Below are 10,225 nucleotides of genomic sequence, written 5' to 3' on the forward strand. Positions count from 1 at the left end.
AAAAAATAATCTTCATAAGTTAAGCCATTTTGAATATACACAACTGTTAGTATTTTTAAAACCTTATTCTCTCTTCATGTGTGTGTGTTAAAAAAACTTAGTATTCTCATATGAATTGTCGGTCCTATTATAAATTGGTGGGACTCACAATTCATATAAGAGAGGAAAGTACGTATTTATAGTATTTCGGGAGTATTCAATAATTACTCTTAATCTAAAGTCACATATCTATAGATTCTCTTGGTTATTATTATTATTTTTATTAGTGTGTATGTTATTTTATATTTTTTTTTCTCAAAAAAAAAATATTTATAAACTCTCAATGCGAGACTTGTCTCAAAACACAAAAGTACATCATTCCTTACCAATCAGAACCTACCTACTAAATAGTAAAACAACTATGCGAATAGATTCCGAAAAGAAAAATAAGAGAGAATAAAGGCTTGTTCTGATATAGACTTAAAGTTGTAGTGTCTTCTTTTTATATACGGTAAAAGCCCTAGCCTGTGCCATTTAGTCTTTGATATTGATTAAGGCATGCAAGAAATTTCAGACCAAAATTAGACATTATGAACATCTTTATGACCCTTTAATTTGTTATTAAAAAAGGTTAGGGAAAAGGGATTAAAGTGAAAGAAACTTTTTCTTGAGATAGGAGATAGGACTGAAAGGATTGCAACAATAGGGCATGATTACCGAAAATGCAAAACGATGTGACACTAAGGTAATAGCTACAGAAAATTATTCATCGATTCATGTTAAACTTTGGTAGGGTTATGACTTATGATTCAATTTGAAAAATAAAAAGCCCGTTTACACGGAGATAAATTTGTGTAATTGAGCTTTGTGCCTTTAATTTGTGTACATCTCGATAATCATGAGGAATTGGATATTTCCTTGGACATAAATTCCTGTGCATCACCATGGTTGGGATAATTCTTTAGGGCATTATGGAGAACACATTTATTTGCTAATATTATGTTACTTGCTTTCTTTGGGGGCCATAGTGCTATATGATTAGTGAAGGCACTCCTCTCCAACAAGAACAAACGTGAATGGGAAACCTGTTTTAGGAGCTTAAAAAAAAAAAAACATGTTTGGAGTTTAGATCCCCTAGTTAATTACACACTGGAATTGTTATACCTAATCTAAAACAATAAATATGTATAAAATAGTAAAAGGGTAAACAAAGTTTTGGTAACGAAATCAAAACCCAATAATATTGAAGCATTTTAATATTATATTTTATTGAAAAGATATGAAAGTTTAATATGGCAATTGAGGAGTTAGTATGTTATTAAATTTAAAATCTCACATTAATAAAGAGAGAGTGTCTTTATTAATTTATATGTGTGATGACTTATTGGGCTTAAATGTAATGCAGGAGAAAACGGATGGGACATGCGCATAGAGAGAAAGTGATCAATATTTCTTTAATAATAATATATAAAATTAAAATTTTATGTTTAAACTCTAGAAATTTCATTTCAATCTCCCTAAAAATTTAAGTTTAGTTTAAAGGGCCCTGAAAATATAAATAATCAATTGGTTTACACTTATGACATCTCCTAAAACAAAAAAACAAAAAACAAATTTTTTTTTTTAGTTAATAAATACTTAAACTCAAATAGAGCTACAATATTGAAGGTATTTACCTACCTCAAAAATTGTTCTCAACTCACTTGTATACCAACAGCACCTCGAGATCTTCAATAGTATCGGTGATATTGGCTAGGGTAAGGGCTCTTAAGTCTCACCTTATTCCTCTAGAATTAATTTTTTTAAAGGATTCTTTTTTGGATTTATTTTATTAATGATTTTATTTTATTCACAACAAAATACTTAAACTTTAGGATTTAAAAATATATTATTTCTTTTCCCTTTCTTTATTATTTTTTCTCAATTTTCTAAATTAAGTTAATAAGAACCTTTTTTTTTTTAATCCAAAGACAATAAAAAAATGTATGTTAACTCTGTGTATATGTTTGTGGGTTAATATAACAAAGAGTATGGAGAACAAATTATGTTATGAAAAATAATATAATTTTTTGTTTTGCGTATTTCCAATAGAATCAAATTGAATGCACTATATTCGTGTACTAAGTCAAATTGGATTATATAGATAATTACGAGAAAGTCTAAGTATAACTTAAAGAGCATTTCTAACAAACTCTTTACATGTATTTTCTCCATATTTTGGAGAATATTGAAACCGTAAAATCTATCTCCAAATGGACTGAACCATCTTCAATGGACTCTTCACTCCGTTGCTTTTTTATTATTATTATTTTTCTCTTAAACCAGATAAAATAAATAATATTTTAAATGGAATCAAGAAATAATAGATAGTTAGTCTAAGTGTTCGTTTGGAACAGCTTATTTAATTAAAAATAATTTTTTTTTATTGAAAGTGTAGAAAAAAAGTTAAAAAAAATAAGTTGAATAGTACAGTGAAACTTGAGACCCATAAATAGTATCAAAAAGTGCAGTGAGACCCATGAATATCCATGAATAGTAGCAAAAATAAGCTGAAAGTGAAGATAAGCTAAAAAATTCAGCTAAAAAATGACTTTTTTCTTTAAATTTGGACATGAAAATAGAGACGTTAAAGATACTTTAACCCTATTCGAGATAGTGCAAATGTTGTTAAGTAACATGGTATCATCATGTTAACTCTATAGATATCAATGGCACATCTATGATTTTCTTGGTGTGAGTATGGATTAAATTTTTTCTTTTTAACTTTTTAGTTTATTTGCTTAAGTATAATTCTTCGAGACTTCGTAAGTACAAACTGTACAATTGTATTCTTGCAAACGTTTCCATAAAAGAAATAAATTTTAAGAAAAAGCTAATCCATACGCATATCAACATCTCATACCTACCAATTTAAAGATTTTATACTATACTAGAAGATTCGGTGAGACGTCTGTACACATAATTGATAGGAAATTGATAATACCTTTAGCCTCATACAAGTACTTCCCAACCTTAGCTGGCTATTCACCAAAAAATAAATAAAACTCATATAGCTGACCTTTCAATTGCGATGATATTTGCTATCGTTTAGCTTTTTTTTTTTTCTTCTTTAATTTAATTGTTTTGCAAAAGGCCGTATACCTATTTAGCAATATATTATTGTTTGTGAAATATTTAGCAATTTACTTAAAATTCGAGTTTGTTGTATAACTCGAGTTCCAAAAACTCAAGTTCTTTGAAAAAATAGTCTTCAAATTTGTCGTGCTATTTTTCATGAAACTCGAGTTTGTGAAACTCAAATTACACGGCAAATTTGAGTTTTAAAAAAGTGGTCTATCCCCGATTATTGCAAAGTCACCACTTCAGTTTTTAAGGTCTGTGCCCATTGTATCTTAATTTATTCGGAGTATCTTAATGGAAATGGGAAAAAACTTTCTCCATTTATCAATTTGTATATATAAGAAAGAATGATACTTTTTTTTTTTCTCTCTCAATAAACTTGTTTGATTTCTATGCAGCAAAATGGTAGAGCCTACTGCTACGGCACGAAGATATAATAAGCAAGCGAGCTCTTCCAAAAGCTAGGCAGGCACGAGAATAATCCATGAGTTGGTGTCAACGCCCCCACCAATACATCCACATTTGTCTTGTACACACTAATCTTTGCTAAATAAGCCAAAATAGTCAATGAGAGGTAACGAAAAGCCAAACCATGAGAAGGCGAACACAACAAGCACAAACAAAGAATTGAGCCAAACATCAACTACCTCCACCACTTCTTAACATACAGAAATTTACAAGTTGCTTATAACAATAATGTAATACCAAATGAGTATTTCAAGACAGAAAATTCAACTAGAGCCACAAAACCTATAATAATAAAGGTTGAATAAACAAAAAAAATTAAAATGTAAAAGTTTTGGAAAGGGCCCAACGACAATTAGTCGCCATATTGGTCTATTAATCAATCCCAATCCCAGGAGAAATGGTCGGCTGCTTAAAAAAGATACCCAATCTCGAATCTGTTCTCCATCACTACAATCTATACTGAAGAAAAAAAGATTGACAAAAAAAAAAAAAAAAAAGGACCAAAGTAGGACTAAGAACTTCGGCCATGTTTCTGGGTTTTCATCATAGCCTACCACCCCCAAACTCAAGTTTCTTGAGACTAGGGATGAAAAAAAAAAAAAAAAAAGTAAAAACAATAAGCAAACCTAATATTAAAATAAATAAAAAGTAATGGTAGGGTATGGGAAGAAATATGGAAACAATTTTCCCACCCTGACATTTTCAACTTGAATCAAAAGATTCACACCTAAGACTAGTTTGACCTTGAAAAGCTTGAAGTAAAATTTGCTTTTTCCTTGGTTGCCTGCCATGGTAGAAAGTTGGAGTGGACACCACAATGCCTGTCCTATAGCAGGCAAAGTATCCACTAAGATCTTCTACCCTTTTAACAGTTCTTGTTCTTTTCACTCAATTCCCCGACCTCTTCTTGTCTTTGCTATATTCACTTCCAAAAGTAAAAGCTGCTATCGTATTACTTTTCTTCTTCATTTCATCATTTTTTTTTTAAATTTCAATTATATTTTTCACCTGCATTTCAGAAACAGATTATTATCATTGTTGAAAATTTGGAAAATGGAAAAGTCTATATGAATTGCATAAAAGTTAGGAAGAAAGACATGAAGATTACAACATATACGAAAAGCACGAGTATTTGAAGAGTTCAAATTTGAAAATTTAACACAAAAGTCACAATGTAAGGTTGAATCTTGTAACACAAGTAAAGAACTACTGAAGGCAAAACTTTCTCTTGTTTTCAAACAAAACAGTTCAACATTTCTTAACAGCTTAAGTCTTTAGAACATGTAATTTTTTAGAGACATTGGAGATGTAAGAACAATTTAGAGACTTTATATGGTAAAAATATTGTGCGTGCCAATTGCCCTTACCTGTACAAACATATGTGATTCTATAGGCCAAAGCCCGAAGAGCATAGGAGTAATTTGTGTTCAGATAGTCAAACCATGCTACCATATGGGAAAAACTCTTTTTCAGGACTACGGAGCACCTTTATTAGACACCCTGATGATTTGAGTATCAACTAAATGACCAAAATATCCTTTTTCTCAAATATTTTTTAGATATTCCATTTCAAATGAAATGCCACTATCATCTTATTTCAAGAGTAGTGTCGGTAGACTGACAACAGGGGGGTCATAGACCCCCACATCATCTATATTTATATTTGATGTTCCTTACACTTTTTATTAAACAAACAAAACAACAAAAAATGGTGGTCATGAAGTTTGGTCTAATGAAAAGCAAGGGAAAAAATGACAAAATGAACACACCAGGATACAGAAAACTGATGATGTCAAAATCAGCTGGTGATTAGAATAGTCTATTATTACAAACCTTACACATTTGAACAGAATTGCAAAGAAGATAAGGGCATCATGAAAAAATTGAGGTTCTAAATTCGTACAATATATTAATGTGTTCATTTGCAGTTAGGTGACATTAGTTTTTGAAGATGGAGACCTTTGAAAGTTGAAAAGGTAGATTTTGCAGGTAATGGTAAAACGGTACACTGCCATTGAATTATGACATTATAAGCAGAGTCTTTTGGCATATATGCATTGAAGCCAAAGTACATGAATTTTTATGAGTTATGAGGTAGTTATTGGCATTTCTCTACTATATTTTTTATTTTAAGATAAACTCTGTGCAGAATAATCATTTTAATTCTATTATGGTCCAATATAATGCTTCCTTTGAAATTGATGTAAAAGAATGAAACTTATTAAAATGTAGCATTAGGGGAATGCTTACCTTTTCTTTTGGTTGGTTGTAATATTGATAGTAGTAAACTAGGTGGGTTTTGGTGTAGCTTGTTTGAAAGCTACAGTAGGAGCTATTCTGCAACTCCTCCTCTCATGCTCCAACACTAGTTCTCCAGCAAACCAGTCAAGCTTCTCGAAATTACTTTGCTCTCCAAGCCTCTTGCCTCCAAAGAGCACTGACTCAACATTCTTCTGCTTTAGCATCTCCTCTGCTACTCCTATGAGCATCTTTACATTGCTTGGACTTGGGTCTGTATCCACATTAAGTCCACACCGTCCCTCGCTTAGCCCATTTGCCTGTCAAACCATATTTATTAGAAAGATGTGCTTCAATTAGACGATATACCATCCAACTAATAGCTATATTAAAAAAAAAATTCTCGATGGATGATTTGAGTTATAACTGCTTTAAATGCAAGAAAGTGAAAGCAGAACTTAGTAGACCCACTCGATAGAACATACGCTCTAGAATTCAATGACCCAAGCATATAGGTTTTAAAACCATAAAAACTTGTTCCCACCATAAAGAAAGATGTGTATGTCCTCAAAAAATCAAAAGCACAAACAGTAATAAATTAAATACATAGTAATATCATACCACCAATTTCATACTCCACCTAGAACTTAGTTGCATAATTGATTTGGACCAAAATATTAATCTCCGAAAAATATGAAAGAGAGAACCACAGAACTCCACCTACACCTCTAGCATTGACTATTTGGGCTAAAACCAATTTGGGAGGGTGCATTGTTATTGAACTAAATAAATGATAGTTGACTCCTCTATTTGGGGGGAGAGACCTAATGGAGCTCCAATTTCTTCTCAAAGACACTGTAATACTATATTGCATGTGCCAGAAACTTGGGGCCCGTTTGGTAATGTTCTAGTAACGTTGTTTAAGTGTTGTGAAAAAATGTTGTAGAAATACGTGTTGTGCTGTTTAAACAACGAAAACTGTTGTTCAAACAACGTTACCAAATAGCCCCTTGTTATCTACTAATAACAAGTATGCTTGATTCATTGAATGCCTTTGTGGAGAAAGACCAATTAGAGGAAACCCTCCTCTCATTTCTGCAGAATCAAGTGGCTTGGCATTTAGGTAGTACAAAATAGCAAAACAAGAACCCAAGTGACAAAGTCCTTGCACATTGACAGCGCATGGCTGGCCCATATCATAATAAGTAAGTGATGTATGGAAATTTGTCTGATGTTTCCCTTTAGAGAGCCTATGAGTATCTAATAATCTGAATAGCAAATTATGACCACTCAGATGTCTCTCACTCCCTAGTAAATCCAAACCCCAGCTCTCCAGCCATTCCCATCTACTGGCAGGCAAAATAATCCATACAAAAGACCACTTGCTATGTTTCATTCGGTTAAATTTGGTACCAAAAAATTAACACTACTTTTTTTTATAGTGGCAGTAACAAAATTTTATGGTTACCAACATAAAATGAAATCCATGGGAAATAAAATAGAGTTTGATATTAAGGAATAAAGTTGAGAACTCCACTAGCTTTAATAACTATTGTACTATACAATTATGCTTTTAAAGAACTCAAAGAAATCTTGTTAAATACAATTAAAAGTTCAAAGAATGTTATCATCTTGACCAAAAACTGCAAACAAGACGTAATTAAATCCCTTAAATCAAAAGCCGAAACAAACCGAATTTCTCGGACAAACAATGCTTAAAAGTAACTGACACTTGGACCAGAAGACAGTAAATTTAAAGTAAAGGACTTGGGCTAAAACTGCAGGGTTTAACCCAAAACCCCCCAACAAACCAGTGCCAATTCCAAACCCACCATCACATGCAACCCCAACACCAACACCCAAAAAAAAAACCCACACAGGTCCCCCCTATTGCTCCCTCCAATTGGTCACCGAAATCTGAGCCCCAGTGCACCGCATGGGTTGCAATGACCTCATTATACGAGGCAAACGACCAACATTAATTGCATGAACCCAAACTCCGGCGCACGTTAGCCATATATTCCGTATATATGTATATATATACATTCATGTGTATATCACTATCACTATGAAAAAACAAAATTCTACTACTCCTTACCAGCCTGGCCAACACTGTCACACACACCAAAAATCCAAACCAATTATATCATCTCTAAGCTGATAATAATGTAATGTAATAATCTAATGTCCTGTAAGGTAAACGTTTTCTTAAAAAAATTTAATTACATTACAGCAGCTTACAGAATTTCATTCTCATAACTTGTTGACTTGTGCAATGGATTATTGTGTGCGAAGAGTTTTTTTTTTTTTTTTGTTGAAGTTTTACTTTTTACCTGAATGCGCACGTAACTAGTGCTTCGACACTGACCAAAGGCCATGGCTACGGACTGGTCCACCAAGTCGGCCGAGCCGTCCCCACAGATCCGAGCCATGGGTCGAGCCCACTCCTTGGCCCTCCAATTCTTGATCTGATCATAATCATAGTTAGTCTCCACCAACTGACCCGTTCCAATAGAGAGAACCAAAAGGTCCTCCACGCCTCGCACGAATGGGAACTCTTGTTTGTTATGTAGCACGTGCGTAATCGCCGCACCGGTCGGGTTGCTCATAGCTAAGGCGCCGTCGACCGCCACGCACTTGGTTTGACCGTCGACGGACCGCATTTGAACCGGTTCGAACACTCCCGGTTCTGCTGACGTGGCACGACACACCTCCCAGAGCCTGAAGTCGAAGCTATCTGTCTCGAGCGCGTCGGCTCTGGAAAACAGAAACGGCGCCGTACTGGACAAGTCGTAGCAAGGGATTAAAACCGGTTTTAGCGTGTCTTTCAGAGTCAAACTCCGGTTCTGGTCTGCGAAAGCTTCTTTCACCGCCTTTTCTAAACCGGTTGTAGCTGAACCAGTAGAACTAGCCGAGCCGCCCCTAAGAAGCCGACGGAAAAAACCGCCGCCGGTACTAGAACTGGAGCCAGAGGAAGGGCGGTAAAATCGCTTGCCTTGTTCAGCGAGGAAGCGCCACGTGTCCTCCGCCTTGAAAATCGGACGGTTCTGGTCTTTGGTAGCGAAGAGCATCGCGGTGAAAATGCCACCGACGCCGGAGCCGGCTGCGACGTCGAAGTAGTCGGCGATTCTGGCGTCTGGATTGCCGGATTTCAACTTGAGCGCGTGTTCCAAATAGGCCAAGGCTTTACCTGAGAGAATGCCTCGCATGCCTCCTCCGTCGATGCTCAGAATGCAGATTTTGCCTCTCTGGTTCTTGATCGCCGAAACGCCATTATCGACCATCGTCGGTAGTGGCTGAGCTTGAGGCTGAGTTTCCGGCTTGGACTCGGCTGCCGGAGCGATCTGCTTGGGGATCCAAAGCTTCTGGTCGTCGTAGCCGAAGAGAAACTTCGTCTCGAGAATAGAGAAGATTTCGTAGCTCAGCTTGTCGGTGTCGATACTCGGTTCTTGCATTTCCGATTGATTCGAATCCATTGAAATAAAAAAAATAAAAAGCTCTCTGCTCTGTGTAGTTCTGTTTGGGGTTTGGATGAACCTAATAAACCCTCAGTTTAATTTGTTTTGTTTTTTTTGTTGGCTTTGCATGCTCACCTGGACACCTTAAAAAGAAAATCACAGTTTAAAAATCAAAAACCTTCTCCAAACATGCCTGAACGAAACGAGCTTTTATCGCAGCTCAATTCGGCAACAACAATATAGCCCTTGAAATTCACGCCCATGGCCATCAGTATATTTTTTTTTGTTGGACCAACACCACCAAAAAAATAAAAAAAACTCTCCCAGAAACACTCCAAATTTCTCAGCTTTAAAAACGTAAACCCCTTCCTCAATTAGAACTTTCTATAATATACCACATCACTTTTATATTGACAAGCAACGCTCAACCTCCAAACGACAGCGTTTGATATAAAAATAAATGAATAAATAAACAAAGAAAGAGAAAAACGAAAAATAAAAAAGCCAGAAGAGGAGGCAAAGAACTGAGTCAGCTGCAGAGCATGTCTGCTTTATATGTTAAAGGCACTCGTCTCTATATATGTGGCCATTCGGTTCAAACTAACGGGGCACCGACGGTTGTACGTACCCGGGTCAAAATCCGTTTTCCTCCTGATTCATCAGACGGTTAATATTTCATTTCACTCCCTCTGTTATGTCCGTGATCAACGGTCAATTACCGCACTTTCCTTCTTCTTTTTTTTAATCTTTCATCTCTCCCGCGTCTTTGTCGTTACGTGTGGGACCTACTTGGTAGCGCCACTCTCAGTCAGTCGGCGAAGGAGTGGAGACCCACTAAATTGGTGTTTTTTGTGTGACGAATTTGCCCTTGGGGTGGGGTCCAGTGTGGTGGTATACGTGCTGACGGGTACAGTGGGTCTATGTTAGGTCATTACCTGATAGTACAGTGGGTTTTGTTTTTA

At 35.4% G+C, this 10,225-nt stretch overlaps 1 protein-coding gene across 1 annotated transcript; it reads right to left on the bottom strand.

Annotated features, from left to right (window-relative positions):
- Positions 1-3,726: 3,726 nt before the first annotated feature.
- Positions 3,727-9,811, bottom strand: LOC142640553 (patatin-like protein 6). Its single transcript, XM_075814695.1, has 3 exons — positions 8,139-9,811; positions 5,818-6,125; positions 3,727-4,575 (listed from the first exon to the last, which is right to left on the bottom strand). Exons 1-2 carry the CDS (start codon positions 9,279-9,281, stop codon positions 5,856-5,858), a joined length of 1,413 nt encoding a protein of 470 aa, XP_075670810.1. The 5' UTR covers positions 9,282-9,811; the 3' UTR covers positions 3,727-4,575; positions 5,818-5,855.
- Between the last annotated feature and the right edge of the window lie 414 nt (positions 9,812-10,225).

The sequence above is a fragment of the Castanea sativa genome, chromosome 6 (assembly GCF_040712315.1).
Source record: "Castanea sativa cultivar Marrone di Chiusa Pesio chromosome 6, ASM4071231v1".
Classification (NCBI taxonomy): domain Eukaryota; kingdom Viridiplantae; phylum Streptophyta; class Magnoliopsida; order Fagales; family Fagaceae; genus Castanea; species Castanea sativa.

Excerpts from the sequence above, each read along its gene's own strand:
- LOC142640553 (XM_075814695.1), bottom strand. The coding sequence starts at position 9,281 with ATGGATTCGAATCAATCGGAAATGCAAGAACCGAGTATCGACACCGAC. Across the intron at positions 6,126-8,138 it reads CTAGTTACGTGCGCATTCAG|GCAAATGGGCTAAGCGAGGG; the intron begins GTAAAAAGTAAA and ends ATGGTTTGACAG.